General features: G+C 41.2%; 1 protein-coding gene across 2 annotated transcripts in view; it reads right to left on the reverse strand.

The window, feature by feature from the left end:
• The window catches only part of vcp (valosin containing protein), a 57,717-nt gene that overhangs the window by 10,693 nt on the left and 30,823 nt on the right, over positions 1–16,201 (reverse strand). For both annotated transcript variants that reach the window (XM_080184391.1, XM_080184449.1), the window contains exons 8-13: positions 14,413–14,546; positions 8,250–8,385; positions 8,051–8,163; positions 6,038–6,202; positions 5,811–5,933; positions 4,936–5,148 (exon numbers count right to left, since the gene is read on the reverse strand). In XM_080184391.1, the coding sequence (XP_080040517.1) occupies positions 4,936–5,148; positions 5,811–5,933; positions 6,038–6,202; positions 8,051–8,163; positions 8,250–8,385; positions 14,413–14,546 (884 nt within the window). The remainder of the gene's footprint in view (positions 1–4,935; positions 5,149–5,810; positions 5,934–6,037; positions 6,203–8,050; positions 8,164–8,249; positions 8,386–14,412; positions 14,547–16,201) is intronic.

Raw genomic sequence — 16,201 nt, forward strand, 5'->3', positions numbered from 1 at the left:
CACCCACTGAAATTGAAGCATCGGCTATATATTTTTAAATCAGGATGGCATGCGAACTGGACACACTACTCCACTTCAGGCTGAACTAGTGTCCTGCAGATGATTGCCAAAACTTACTTTCTTTAATACTTCTATGTCTCTACTTAGAAAGCCTAGAATTCCAGAAGCCTTGCTAACTACTTCCACAACCTGCGCTACCAACTTCAACTACTCATGCACATAAAATTTAGGTCCTTCTGCTCTTGCAGTCCTTAAAATCACATCCTTTATTTTGTACTGGCACTCATGTCTCTTCACTTTTCTTTGCGTGAAATTCCATCTTCCTGTCCATCCATTCCATCAGCTTACATCCTCTTGAACATGTCCTCCTTAAAAGTTCACAATACTTCTAAGTTTTGTGTCATACGCAAATTTTAAAATTGCACTCTGTGCACTCACATGGAGGTCATTAATATAGAGTTATTGTTTAGTTCTAAATAGTTATCCTTCACCCCGATAGGACATCCTCTCTCTTCAGCACTAACACTGCCTCTTAATTAATGTTGTAACATGTATTCAAGAGTATTTAGTTCCCAGTCTTGTCCTTCAAGCCAGATCTCTGTTATTACCACATTATATTTTCACGTGGCTGCCTACACCTCACCAACATTATTTACTGTGCTACATGTATTCACCTATATCCATTTTAAATTTTACTGCATTGCCTTACTCTGACCTCACCTACTGTCTTACTATGTCTTACTCTTGCACAGCCTGTCTCTCCCAATTCTTTCTGCACCTTGTTTTCCCCTAAAGCTACGGCCTGGTTCTTATCCCACTAAAGTAGTTTTTGAACGCTTCCAAACAGCACCCGTAAGCACATTGGTCTCAGCTTTATTCAGATTCAACTCATCCAGCCAGTACAAAAGCCCTCACTCCAACAACAGTCCTAATGCATGGGAAATCTAAAACCTTTCTTCCTGCCTCATTTCTCCAGCATACATCTATTTGGATCTGGAGGAGAGGGCTGAGTGTAGGGTGACGAAATTTGCTGATGACACAAAGTGGAACAGCAAATTGTGCGGAGGGTGTGGAAAGTCTGCAGAGGGATCTGGATAGGCTGAGTGAGTGGGCAAGGAGCTGGCAGATGGAGTATAATGTTAGCACGTGTGTGGTTATCCACTTTGGCAGGAATAATAGTAGGAGGGATTACTATTTAAAGGGCAAAAAGCTGCAGCATGCTACAGTGCAGAAGGACCTGGATAGTGTAGAGGTAAAGAGATTCTTCCCGCTCAGAAAGGACAGCAGGACTACAGAGCACAGCCTCAAGAGATGTGTGTGTGTGGGTGTGTGTGTGTGTGTGTGGGTGGGTGGGTGGGTGGGTGGGTGGTGCCTGGCGGCGCAGTTTAGAACGGAGTTGAGGAAGAACTTCTTCACTCAAAGGGTGGTGAATCTCTGGAATTCTCTGCCCGTTGAAGTGGTGGAGGCTACCTTGCTAAATATATTTAAGACACGGGTAGATAGGTTTTTGGTAGGCAAGGGAATTAAGGGTTATGGGGAGAACATAAGAAATAGGAGGAGTAGGCCAACCAGCCCTTCGAGCCTGCCCCGCCATTCAATAAGATCATGGCTGATCTGTCGTGGCTCAGTTCCACATTCCCGCCCTCTCCCCATAACCCTTAATCCCCTCTCTCATCAAAAACCCATCAACCCGCGTCTTAAAAATATTTAGCGAGGCAGCCTCCACCACTTCAACGGGCAGAGAATTCCAGAGATTCACCACCCTTTGAGTGAAGAAGTTCCTCCTCAACTCTGTTCTAAACCGTCCCCCCTTTGTCTTGAGGCTATGCCCCCTAGTCCTACTATCCTTTCTGAGCGGGAAGAGTCTCTCCACCTCTATCCTATCCATCCCATTCATCATCTTATACGTCTCAATGAGATCTCCCCTCATTCTTCTAAACTCTAACGAGTACAAGCCTAATCTATTCAGCCTCTCCTCATAGCTCAACCCCCTCAACTCCGGAATCAGCCTAGTAAACCTCCTCTGCACTCCCTCCAAGGCTAAAATATCCTTGCGCAAGTACAGCGCCCAAAACTGCACACGGTACTCCAGCTGTGGCCTCACCAACGCCCTATACAGCCGCAGCAAGACCTCCCTACTTTTATATTCAATCCCCCTCGCGATGAAAGCCAGCAACCCATTCGCCTTCCTGACCACCTGCTGCACCTGCAAGCTGGGTTTTTGCGACTCATGCACAAGGACCCCGAGGTCCCTCTGCACCGTCGCCTGCTGCAGTTTTTCTCCACGTAAGTAATAATCCTTCCTACCATTATTCCTACCAAAGTGGACCACCTCGCACTTACCAACATTAAATTCCATTTGCCATTTCCTGGCCCATTCGCCCAGCCTATCTAGATCCTTCTGTAGACTCTCCCCACCCTCCGCACAATTTGCCTTTCCACCAATTTTGGTGTCATCAGCAAACTTCGACACCCTACACTCGGTTCCCTCCTCCAGATCATCTATATAAATGGTAAATAGCTGAGGCCCCAGCACCGACCCCTGGGGCACTCCACTAGTCACCATCCGCCAATCCGAATAGCACCCATTGACCCCCAATCTCTGCCTCCTATTTGACAACCAGTCCTCTATCCACGCTAACACCCTACCCCCAACTCCATGCCCCCTGACCTTCTGTAATAACCTCTTGTGAGGTACCTTGTCAAACGCCTTCTGAAAATCCAGGAAAACCACATCCACCGGCTCTCCTCTATCCACCGCCCTAGACACATCCTCATAGAACTCCAGTAAATTTGTCAGACATGACTTCTCTTTTAGGAAACCGTGCTGCGTCTGCTCTATCAAGCAGTTCCCCTCAAGGTGCCTCGCTATTTCCTCCATGATGACGGATTCTAACATTTTACCTACAACAGACGTTAAACTAACAGGCCTATAATTCCCCGCCTTTTGCCTGGCACCCTTCTTAAACAACGGCGTAACATTAGCCGTTTTCCAATCTTCCGGCACTTCCCCGGAATCCAGCGACGTCTGGAAAATAACCACCAGGGCATCCACCATCACCTCCGCCATTTCTTTCAGGACCCTCGGATGCATTCCGTCCGGTCCTGGGGACTTGTCCACAATCAGCCCCTCCAGTCTGTCGAGCACCACCTCTCCAGTAACAGTAATGTCATCGAGACCCTCCAGTCCTACCACCTTTCCATCTCTAACATCCGGCAAATTATTCACGTCCTCCTCCGTGAAGACCGAAACAAAAAAGTTATTCAAGACCTCCGCCATATCCCCATCCCCTACCACTAAGTCCCCCTTCTCATCCTCTAAGGGACCAACGTTCACCCTAGCCAGCCTCTTCCTTTTTATATATTTATAAAAACTCTTGCTATCCTTTTTTATATTAAGCGCTAGCCCAGCTTCATAGATTCTCCTACCCTTCTTTATCAACTTCTTCGTCAACCTTTGTTGACATTTAAACCTCTCCCAATCCTCTTCTCGCCCACTACTCTTAGCTACTCTAAACGCCTCCGCTTTTAATTTAACACTTTCCTTCACCTCCTTCATTATCCACGGCTGATTACCTCTCCTCCTACGGTCTTTTTTGACCATCGGAAGAAAGCGGGAAAGTGGAACTGAGCCACTTCAGATCAGCCATGATCTTATTGAATGGCGGGGCAGGCTCAAAGGGCTAGATAGCCTACTCCTGCTTCTACTTCTTATGTTCTTATTTGTTCAATCTTCCCACTTCTATAATCATAAGCGCATAGCACAAGGAATAATCTGGAGATTGCTACATTTGAGGTACTGCTTGCTAGCTCCATAAAATCTGCCTGGACCTCAGCCCTCTTCCTATTTATGTTATTGATACTGAAAAAGACAATGACTTCTGGCTGTTCAGCCTCTCCCTCAGAGTATTCCGAAGCCAGAGACATCCTTGACATGTGCTTAGACAATTAGGCATTTTACATGCTCCCCTGAAGGCTGGAAAATAATAGAATAGGTTTTTAGCTAGCAACAATGTTTGAGATAAATATTTTTACAACTGCAGACAAATTTCAGATCATTCAAAAAATATAGAAACCTACATTGTATGAAAAAGATCAAAATGAAACAGCAGGGGCAAAGTCACACACAGCCTGGACTCTTTCTGCTTTACTCTCTCATTGAACCTGAACAGCGGGTTCAGGTCCCAAGGACACTCTGGAAATTTGGTCTCAACTGGAACCATCTCTTGCAAATTCTTTTTCTGTTATTCCACTCTGCACATGGTTTTCCTAAAGGAGCTGCTCTGACACACACGCACATTACTTTATTGTCCTAGTTTTCCGTCCGTGGAGATAGTGACCTCTGTACCAACCACTAGGGTGAAGTGTTGTACGAAGTAGTGATGCACAATGTGATTTCTAGACACTCTACTCATTACCCAGGCCATTTGCCACTTCTGCAGATTACATTTTAATTATATTGAGGGAACATTGGTGTAACTGTCTTTCATGGAAAATGGGAAAACCTATTGGTTTATTTCAAAGAAAATCAAGGAATTATACGAGTGCAGAAGATAATCATGCTGGAAAGACGAGTGGCTGATGATGACAGACATTTAAAAAGACTCTACATTCAAAGTTTCAAAACATTTCAATAGTGTTGCTTTAAACCCAATTTTCATTCTGATGAAGTCCTAAGCTGTATCCAATACTGACTCACTCTACTTTTCTTACTGGACAAATCAGTGGAAATATCTGCTGACAAGAGCTCAAACATTTTCAAAAGGAGCCTTGGTCACAAATAAATCTGAAAGAAAATAAATACTTGCTCAGGGTACATAACACCAAAAACATGAAGGACAATGTCAAAACACTACTAAATATAAACATTTGAGTCAAATTTATGCTCTTCATAAAAAAAGCAATTATTTTAAATAATACACTTTCACTACATACCTTATCAAAGATTTCGCGGACATTTGCCTCAGATTCTCCAAACCACATGGTAAGAAGTTCTGGTCCCTTGATCGAGATAAAGTTGGCCTGGCATTCATTTGCAATGGCTTTAGCCAGCAAAGTTTTACCACAACCAGGTGGTCCATAAAAAAGTACACCCTTTGAGGGGGTCATGCCAAATTTCAGGAATTTGTCTGGGTGTTCCACAGGATACTGTTAAAAGCAAACAAAGAAACGTGTGTTATGTTTCATATAACTTTTCATGAAATATCTCAACCCTGGTAAAAGATGAATTCAATTATCCAAAAAGTCTCTCAACAACTACACAATAAAGATTCAAAGTGGATTGACAGATAAATCACAAAGATTGAATGCTGCCAGGTTTATTTCCTGGACTGTAGCTAAGTTAATTCATTTCTGCTGGGCCACCACAATTTGACCCTGGGGAAGGGGAAAAAGAAAAATGTTTTCTGGATTGCCACACTCAACTGCAATTCAATGGCTCCTGCTGGAATATATCAGCACATACGTGACAATAATCAAATAGGCCAAATACAATTACTAACTAGACTCAAAGCTAGACACATCACTTGGACAAGATATCAAAAGAATATTAGTCATTGTCAAATAATATTCCAGCAAGAATTGTACCTTGGGAGATGGGGGACAAAGGGGAAGTAAATGATCCATTGATATCACAAAATTGATGCTAAACAGTCCCAATTTGGCTATAATAAATAATTTATTCAGTTCAATTTGATTTGACAGTCATAATTTTATGTCAATTCATCAAATGGAAGAAAATTTCCAGTCTTTATTTCAGATCAGTAAATTTACCACTCAATTTGAAAATCTAAAATCTCAGAACAGCTTACTTGTACAAGTTCCTGAAGCTCCCTCTTCACATCCTCCAGTCCACCAATGTCTTCCCACGTTACCTGAGGAACCTCAACCACGGTTTCACGCAGCGCTGAAGGATTGCTCTGGCTCAAAGCCCACTATAAAACAAACAATGTAGTAACTTATATTGCATAAATAAATTAGCTCAAATTACAAACAGAAACACAATAAGTTTGGTCTCTTTATTAAAGGGAAGTCCTACCCTGAAATCATCCATGGTAACTGCAAGTGAATTCATAACTTCAGCATCAATTGTTTCATCTTCCAGATCAATAACATCCATCTTTTTCCTAATAGCTTGAAGAGCAGCTTCTGAGCATAAGGCAGCCAAGTCGGCACCAACGTGACCATGAGTTTCATTGGCAACCTAAAACAAGGAAAAGTGTTTACTAAGCAAAACCCATCCATCTTAACTTGTACTTCAACGTTTCAATAACTTGCCACCGTATGCAATACATTTGACTGAATAAAACAAATTACACATGCATTGCTTCAGAAATGTTATAAACAAGTTTTGAAATTCAGAAATACAATATACAAGCATTGCATAGTGAGGGATGCGAGTAAGCCTTTAATATTAAGAGTATTAAAAAAATGGTTACAAGGGTGATTTAAAGTTCAGAAACTTATGAAAAGTTTTGATAGAACTAAAACCAGAAGAAACTGTAAATATTGGTCAGCAAGTTGCAATTACATGAAATTAATTTCAGATAACCAGAAGAACAAAAGGAGAGACTAAATGAAAGGTTATTAGGATATGCAGGGCACCACCAGAAACTATGGTGTAAACAGAATCCATAGTAGCTTTTAAAAGTGGTTATATATTGGATATTAAAAAGGTACCCAAGAAGAATATGAAATAGAATCAGAGAGCTGGCATAGGCATAAGTGGCCACTACCTGGGATGTAAAATATTGCATTATCTATATACTATAGATGATGGGTAACATTCTACAAGCAAAAACCAGCCAGTTACCCCCAGAATTCAGGCATATTACAGTATCTCTAAACAGGCAAGCAATCTCTCTTGTAAGACTCACTGCCCAAAAAAAAATCAATAAAGATGGCACAGCAGCACCTCCTCTGGTAGAAATTGCAATGGCAGGTAAGTGTTTCACTAGGCAGTTGCCGTTATAAATCAAGACACAAATTTATAATCAGAATACGTAAAAAGACAGAACATGCAACTTTAAAATACGAACTGAACAGTATCAGTGTTTCCAAACTGTTCACCATCCTCCCCTAAAGACCACACTTGGTATTAATTCCATGAGCACATTACAAAAAAAATCAACATATTTGGACATTTTTGTATGTAGACTCTTCCTTTCAACTTACTTTCTGCTGCCTAAATACTGTGTCATATTATTAGTAAGCATGCCAGCGACAGTGACAATAAAAATATTAAATTGTAAATGACAATATGGCTCATCATGAGAAATGATGAGAAACCTACCATCACTCAAAAAACCTTCAAATTCATCCACCAATCTTTCAAGAAATGCTTTAGTAATTCCAATAAGTCATGTAATTTTAATTTTAAACAGGTTTCTCAATTTCACACACATCTTTTTCTGTCCCCTTCCTCACTATCTTGGAAAAGAAAAGCCTCTCTGCCTTTCTTTTCCAAGTGACTCTGCTTCCATTTCCCCAGATTTTCTGCCATTGACTCCCACTTATCAACCAAATGTTTTCATTTCTTCAACATTGCTTCTTTCATGCAATGCTTCTCCTGGAGCATTGCTCATCCCCCATGTTGTGCTCTTGACCACAACTCTGCTTCTCTGACCATCTCCCCCCATAGCTCCTGATGACCAAAACAGTCATTAATATTAGTCCTAATTGATCAAATAATTCTCTCTGCACGTGGTTGAATTACATGTCTTTTACTTCTCATCCTAGTTGTGCTTTTTTTCACAAATATAGAGATCGAAGAATATGCTTTCCATGCAAAATAAGTTATGTGCCAACGATAGCATCATATCAAGCATTTTTTAAAATTGCAATGTGTCACAGAAGATCGACTGGGGCATCATTACTCCACAATATTTTAACAACTGGCAATTTAATCAAATTCGTGAGATACGGCTGCTGAGTCAAAATATTAAATTATTTTTAGTATAGCTCATTGTTCTAAATTAGCATATTGAACAGTTAAAAAAGTTACTAAATTTGAGTGCTGGATAGCAACATCTCCTGTTAGTTATTTACAAACCTGTTCAAGGTCTACATCATCTGCCAACTTCATGTTCTTTGTGTGAATCTGTAAGATTTCCAGTCGACCTGTGGCATCAGGAATACCAATATCCACCTCTCTATCAAACCGGCCTGCAAGTCAAATTATTAAGTAAATTACTATGCACAAATAAACAAACACCACGTGCCTCACTTACACAACAGGAGTTTCAACCTACCAAATCGTCGAAGGGCAGGATCAATGCTGTTTGGGCGATTTGTAGCTGCCATAACAATCACATGAGCCCGCTGCTTCAAACCATCCATCAAAGTGAGCAGCTGTGACACAATGCGACGTTCCACTTCACCATGTGTCTATAAAGGTCAACAGCATCAATGAATTATCTAATATAATTTTGGAAACAATCTTGAACATACAAAGTGCAAAGGCAACTTTAAAAAACTCTAAATAAAGTTTGGTGACAGTGTATATAGCCTAATTAAAAGAGGGGGCTCTGCAGCATGAATAAGAAACTGTCTTGAAGGAGGAAACAGGTAGAATAAAAAGGGTCAGTATCAGAATTGTGGACAGTATTTAAAGATTAAGTTCATTTGTTAGCATCACAAGTAGGCTAACATTAACATTAAAATTAAGTCACTTGAAAATCCCCTGGTCACTGCACTTTGGCACTTCAGGTACACTGAGGGAGAATTTAGCATGGCCAATGTACCATAACAGCATGTCTTTCAGACTTGTGGGAGGAAACCAGAGCACCAGGAGGAAATGCACACAGACACAGAGAACATAAAGACTCCACACAGACAATGGTCCAAGCCGGAAATCAAATCCGGGTCCCTGATGCTGTGAGACAGCAATGCTAACCGCTGTGCCACCATGCTGCCCTAATGGACTGTGTCTTCAAGGATCACATCTGGAGCCCCAGTTTTTATCTGTAACTTGAATTAGAAAATCAAGGAATTTGTCAAGGTTTGCAGAGATATTAAACTAGGTAGGATGATAACTGTAAATAAATTCAGACATCTCAAAGTACATAATAAGCAAAAATAAGGATTCTCACAAAACAAATTCTAAGTGCCGAATTCATGTAAAAAAACTGGAGTAAAAAGGGAGCTTAAAAGGGAAATTAGGAGAGCCAGAAGGGGTCATGAGAAGACCTTGGTGGGTAAGATTAAGGAGAATCCCAAGGCCTTTTATAAATATGTGAAAGGTAAAAGGATGAGAAGAGAAGGGATAGGACCTATAAAAGGTGAAGGGGGTAAGGTCTGTGTGGAACCAGAAGAAATGGCAGAGGTGCTTAATGAGTACTTTGCCTCAGTATTCACGGTGGAAGCTGATCTGGGAGATTTTGCTACGGATTTGCAGCAGATGGAAAAGATTGAGTTTGTGGATATTAAGGTGGAGGATGTGTTAGAACTTTTGAATTCTATCAAGATTGATAAGTCTCCGGGACCAGATGGGATATACCCCAGGATACTGTGGGAGGCGAGGGAAGTGATTGCAGAGCCCCTGGCGATGATCTTTGCGTCGTCAATGGAGACGGGAGAGGTTCCGGAAGATTGCGGATGTAGTCCCTATTTTCAAGAAAGGGAACAGAGATAGCCCGGGAAATTACCGACCGGTGAGTCTGACCTCAGTGGTTGGTAAGCTGATGGAAAGGCTTCTGAGGGACAAGATTTACGACCATTTGGAGAGGTTTGACATGATCAGGAATAGTCAGCACGGATTTGTCAAGGGCAGGTCGTGCCTTACGAGCCTAGTTGAGTTCTTCAATAATGTGACTGAACACATTGACGAAGGAAGTGCCGTGGACGTGGTGTACATGGACTTCAGCAAGGCATTTGATAAGGTCCCCCATGCAAGGCTTCTTGAGAAGGTGAGAGGGCATGGGATCCAAGGGCCTTTGGCCTTGTGGATCAAGAACTGGCTTGCCTGCAGAAGGCAGAGAGTGGTTGTGGATGGGTCTTTTTCTGAATGGAGGTCAGTCACCAGTGGAGTGCCCCAGGGATCTGTTCTAGGACCCTTGCTGTTTGTCATTTTCATAAATGACCTGGATGAGGAAGTGGAAGGATGGGTAAGTAAGTTCGCTGATGACACGAAGGTCGGTGGTGTTGTGGATGGTCTGGAAGGATGGCAAAAGTTGCAGCAGGACATAAATAGGATGCAGGACTGGGCGGAGAAGTGGCAGATGGACTTCAATGTGGATAAATGCGTAGTCGTCCATTTTGGCAGAACCAACGGGATGAACGAGTACACTATCAAGGGCAGGAGTCTTGGTAGTGTTGAGGAGCAGAAGGATCTTGGGGTCCGGGTCCACAGGACTCTTAAATCGGCCTCGCAGGTGGAAGAGGTGGTCAAGAAGGCGTATGGTGTACTGGCCTTCATAAATCGAGGGATTGAGTTTAGGAGTCGGGAGGTAATGCTGCAACTTTATAAGACCCTGGTCAGGCCTCATTTAGAGTACTGTGCGCAGTCCTGGTCGCCTCACTATAGGAAAGACATAGAAGTTATTGAAAGGGTACAGAGGAGATTTACAAGGATGTTGCCTGGACTGGGAGGCATGCCTTATGAAGTTAGGTTGAGGGAACTGGGTCTCTTTTCCCTGGAGGGACGTAGGTTGAGAGGCGACCTGATAGAGGTTTATAAAATGTTGAGAGGAATAGATAGGGTGGATTCTCAGAGGCTATTTCCCCGGGTTGAAATGGTCGCTACGAGAGGACACAGGTTTAAGGTGCAGGGAGGCAAGTACAGAAGTGATGTTAGGGGTAAGTTTTTCACTCAGAGGGTGGTGAGTGAATGGAATCGGCTGTCGTCAGTGGTGGTGGAGGCGAACTCGCTGGGGTCTTTTAAAAGACTTCTGGATGAGTATATGGGGTTTTATGGGATTGGGGGTTATAGATAGGTGTTGATGTGATCGGCGCAACTCATGGGCCGAAGGGCCTGTTTGTGCTGTAGTGTTCTATGTTCTAAATCCCGCTGGTTTTTCAGTAGGATATTCAAATAATTTCTCCCACACTGTGCATCACAGACAGCCCTAGCGTAAACCTCATTAAAATTCCAGAGTGGGGCCTAATCCCACTGGAAAGGCCAGTAGCATAGTGCTGAGCAGGCCACTATATATGCACCAATCTATCGGCACAGAGATTGGTGCATGTGCAGTGGCCCTGCAATCGCTGGTCAGCTCTGCAATCCCACATCACTGGCCTCCCTCTCTCTGTCACCTCCAAATGCAGATTGGTGGCAGCACTCACCGATTTCCCCCTCCCCAATAGGCCCCACCTCCCTCTGGCCCTGCCTGACAGACAGTGCCAACGTGCTCCTTGGGCATTGCCACTTTGCCCCTTGGGCAGTGGCAGGGCCTAGGCTGGCACTAGCAAGCCCATGAGGGCACCCCTCCTTACCCCAACCTCCTGGTGGGGGCTGCCATGGCCCCCGTTCGTTCCAGCGGGGTCGGGCTGTGGGCTCGGAGACTTCAGTCCTGGTCAACTAATGAAATGCAAGTGCATAGTTTATTCAACTCCGTGCCAATTTCTGGCTGCTAGAGCAGCACACTGGGCTGGCAAAATCTCCCCCTTAGTATGGAAAAAGGAATAAATAACCAGGATGGGGGAGCCAACAGCATGGATGTTTTAAAGGAGGCAAAAGAAACTAGACATAGAGCTCCGGAGGGAGGGTGTGTAATAAATAACCACCAATGGTAAAGAAGTAGTAACAATTGGGAGGAATCTAATGTTGAATACATACTAGGAATGTAAGGAATAGATCACAAAGATTATGAACAAGCATGAGTACAAACTTGCAATTTATTCAAGGAGGGAAGCTGGGCTTGAAAAGGGTAGGGAGTGGGCTGTGTCAGATTGAATGCACTAAAAATTTGTTCATTTAGTGCCACTTTAAGCGCTAGTATGTAGACTCCCCTGGGGCAGACGGCCGATACCAGTGTCCAATTTGGTTTCAATCAGATGAGGTTTGAGAGATGCTGACTTAAATTCCCAGATTGTGATACAGTACACTTTGAACACAAAAACGGCAGTTGTGAGCATAACCTAAAATGACTGACAATGGAGAGGGACGGTGGCAAAAATGAACCAATGATTAGAATTTCAACTCCATTTACTGTAATAGCACAGTTGAGTTTTCTTATCATAATCATTTCCCGTTGTCACAACTTAATAAACTTGTTGCACTGACTAAATGTGTAGGTGATACAAAAATTGACCTGTGGATGATAATGGGGAAGGAAGTTGTGGACTGCAAGAAGATACTACTAAACTGCTTAGGTTGGCAGAAAACTGGCAAATGGAATTGTGAGGTAATGCATTTGGAGAGATACAAACAATGCAAGGAAATACATAATAAATGGCAGAATGCTGATTGAATATATATGCCTCAGCTAGCAAAGTACTGGAACAGTTAAAAAACATTAGTTAGCCTATAGCTGGAGTACTATAGTTTGTACTTGCAGTACAGTTTACGCCACATGAAAGGGAGGATCCAATCATGTTGGAAAAGGGAAAGAAATTTGAGGACGGTGCCCGAACTGCAGAAACTTGGCCATGAGATCGGGTACATTTGGATTATTTCCTTTGGAACAATGGAAGTTAAGGAGATGTTCAATTGATGTGCATTAAAATTATGAGGGGCCTACAGTAAATAAGAGAAGCATAGATTTCATGTAATTAGCAGAAGGATGAGAAGAAAGTATAGATTTTTTTCCCCCAGTGTTGGGAGTCTGGAATTCAATGCCTGAAATTGTACTGGCAGAAAATCTCTATTTAAAAAAATAATTGGACTGCACTTGAAGTGCTACAGTTCAAGGGCTGGAAAACGGAATTAGACTGGGTGGCTTCTTCTTCAGATTGGTGAGCCCACAATGAAACATATCTATCTTTACTGTAAATTTTCTATGTTTCTATTTAACAATCTCCACAAATAATGCCTGCTATATTTAGTATTTTTTATTTATCCCACCACTGAGGCATGATCTTCTTAAAGTCCATTGTTTTCTCTTATTTTCATCCACGTAAAGTAGTACAAATTGCACATTTATTTAGTTATTTTTAACATATCCATTTACTTGGCTCTCTTTCCACTAACTACAGACTTTTCTGTTGATCAGCTGGACATTATTTCTCTCAAATCTTGTCCTGGCTTTGCCACTACAATGCTTTTGCCTCAGATTTCCACCCAATTTATCTGCAGCCTCATGAACTTCAAGTCAAATTCAGCCTTAGCTTGCCTTCCTCTTGTGGCACCGATGACTCTGTCTCCTGCTGCATCCAGTTTGTCTATGCTTCACATTACTATCTTCACTGCCTTAATTTTATCAACAGGCTTGCGTCCCACTCTCTACTAATTTGCTCCAATCATATCATTTGCATAACACTACCTTCTCTTTCAACTGAAATTACTACCTTCCCATTCCAATTAAACTAATCCTTTACTCAGTCATTGAGGCTCCATATCTCCAGCAGAGAAAACTAGTTGCAACCGGAGTAAAGAATGCAAGCTGAGAGACACCATTTAAGGTCATAACTCTCTAGGTCCATCTGCCCCCTCAGGTGGGCATGAAGCATTTCATGATAATAACTGAAGATCAGAGGTAAACTTCTAATGTCTTAATCAATATTTATCCCTCAACCAACTCAACAACCAACAAACTACTCGAAAACTACGTCAGTGACCATCAGTAGCGAGAGAGGCCATTCTATTTGATACCAGTTGACTGCCTTTAAGTGATGGAAATACTGAAAATGCACATTAAACACTTATACAAATGCTCCTTTTCCCAATAAAAAGGGAGTTCAGAATTTTCAATTTGGTTGTATGGTTTCAGACTTAACTTGCGGTAGCATGCTCGTCTTCGCACAAACCCCACTCAAAAACTTGAGCATAGTAGTTACACGTGTTGCAGATAGCAAATCTTCATTTTTTATTTTTTTCAAAAATAAGACAGATTTTTTCATCAAAACTGGATATCTGATACTTTAAGCCAGGCTATTAAACCAGAAAACAAAAAATCCCAAATGAAAGCATTTTAATTAAAAACACATTTAATAATTTGGTTGAGATTAAAGACAAAGGTGCCAAGGGAATGTAATAAATACTATATATCTGCATATTTGCAAAGTCAATCTGACAACACTGGATAATAGTAGCTAAATTAGTCACTGAATAAGGTAAAATGCTACATGAAAGATTCCTTCGACTGGAAATTTAAAACAAATGAAGGCAATTCTTCAAATGACACTAAAATGAAGGCAACACTAAAATGTACAGACATAAATGCAGCTGCTGCTCAAAAGTTAAAAATAAGCAGATATTAAAGTTTGGGAATATAAATAATTAATTATATTAGAACCCAAGTTACATTTAAAACATACCTTCTCTCTCTTTGGAGCAATAGCATCCAATTCATCAATAAAAATTATAGCAGGAGCATTTTTCTCAGCCTCTTCAAATGCTTTTCTCAAATTGCTCTCTGATTCTCCTGCAAGTTTGCTCATTATCTCTGGTCCTACAAGGAAACAATTCAGTGAAGTCAGTATTCAACCACGTAACATTCAAAATTAACTATTAAAATTTATTTCTCTTCTTTTACTATATCAACAATGAAATAGTACAGACCTGGCTAGCTACTTTGGCATTCTGCACCAGTATCCTATTTATTAGGGACTCTATGGTGTGCTACTAACACTTGCCCTCTAAAACGCCACCCAAATGTTAATTTTCAAGTGTATAACCATATCAAATATCAAGTAGATAAGGAATCAATTTGAACACAAATTGATATGTGTACATTTTTAAATATAACTGGTTAGCAATCATAAAAGGATATACTGATTGATTATCACTCCCACTGCACTGTCTCGACATAATAAACACCCTTCTGACCTTTGCTGGAAAGGGGGCATGGTGAGAGGGAAAGAAGGGATGAGAGAACCAAACTAGTTCATAACATTATTTACAAGGGTTCATTTCCAAACAAAATCTTGAAAAGAGCTTTTAAAAAGTCCATCGATACTGAGCTGTGCTATGTCAAGTATTGCTGAAAAAAGATGCTTTGTCAAATCTTTTCACTTTGCACTCATCAGAATGAGTAGCTTCAATGAACTTTTCAGCCACGTGAAATACCTACTATGTAAGTAAAATAATGTGTGTAGTGCTATACAAATCAATTATTACGTTTATAATTCTTCCATTATGATTAATATTACAGTACTCAAGATTAAACACTGGAACAGAATAATTGAAAAGTTAAGCAAATCCCAATTTTCATGGCAATGCAGTCTTCGCTATTTGAATCAAAACATACTCCATCTACTGAAAGGCACAATCCAAAGGACATAGTAAGCAGTGATGCCTCCATAGGAATTTCTTCTTCCACCCAATTTTACCTCGAGTCTTTTCATCTGGAGGTGGTAACTAAATGTTGTGCATCAATGAGCACTGGTAGCCTGCAAACACTTCATTCAAGATTAACATTTGCTTTTAATGCTGGACAGTAAATTCCAGCAGGCTGAAGTATCTTAACCAAACCAGATCTATGCTTCACACCCTCTTTCCAGCACGGCTTGCTGCATCATCAGTGTCGGAACTGAACTGTTCTATCCCTGATTTACAGAGCTCAAATTCCATATGTTGCAAATGTTGCCAAGTTGAAATGTGTTTAAGAATTTAGTCAATTAATTTGGTTACATAAAGAAATAACTAAAAACTTTGTCTCGAACATTGACACCCAGAGTTCTTCTGAATGTTACAAATTGTTTTGCTGGCGAAAACATTGGCAATGGGGTAAAAGTAGGATGATATCACCTATACCTGAATGAACTTGCTCTCAGAGGAAGAATTTTTGGTAATATCCTGCCATCCAAAAATTAAGACGGGACCTCTAGTGGCAGCTGTGAAGACCACATGGATTCCACTAATGTGCAATCTTATTAGATAATTAATGGCCTATTAATTATGTCTGACAACATTGAGATTCAACAAGTTGACTACCTTTATTTTCACATTAAAGTGGCACAGATTAGTAATCCAGAGACCCAGGCATGGGTTCAAATCCCATATAGCAGTTGTTGGAATTTGAATTCAGAAATAAATCTGCAATGTAAAGCTAGTCTCAGTGATGGTGACCATGAACCTAGCATTCATTGATTGTTATTAAAAATA

Source organism: Carcharhinus amblyrhynchos, chromosome 1 (genome assembly GCF_965287045.1).
Source record: "Carcharhinus amblyrhynchos chromosome 1, sCarAmb.v2.hapA, whole genome shotgun sequence".
In the NCBI taxonomy this organism is placed as follows: Eukaryota; Metazoa; Chordata; class Chondrichthyes; order Carcharhiniformes; family Carcharhinidae; genus Carcharhinus; species Carcharhinus amblyrhynchos.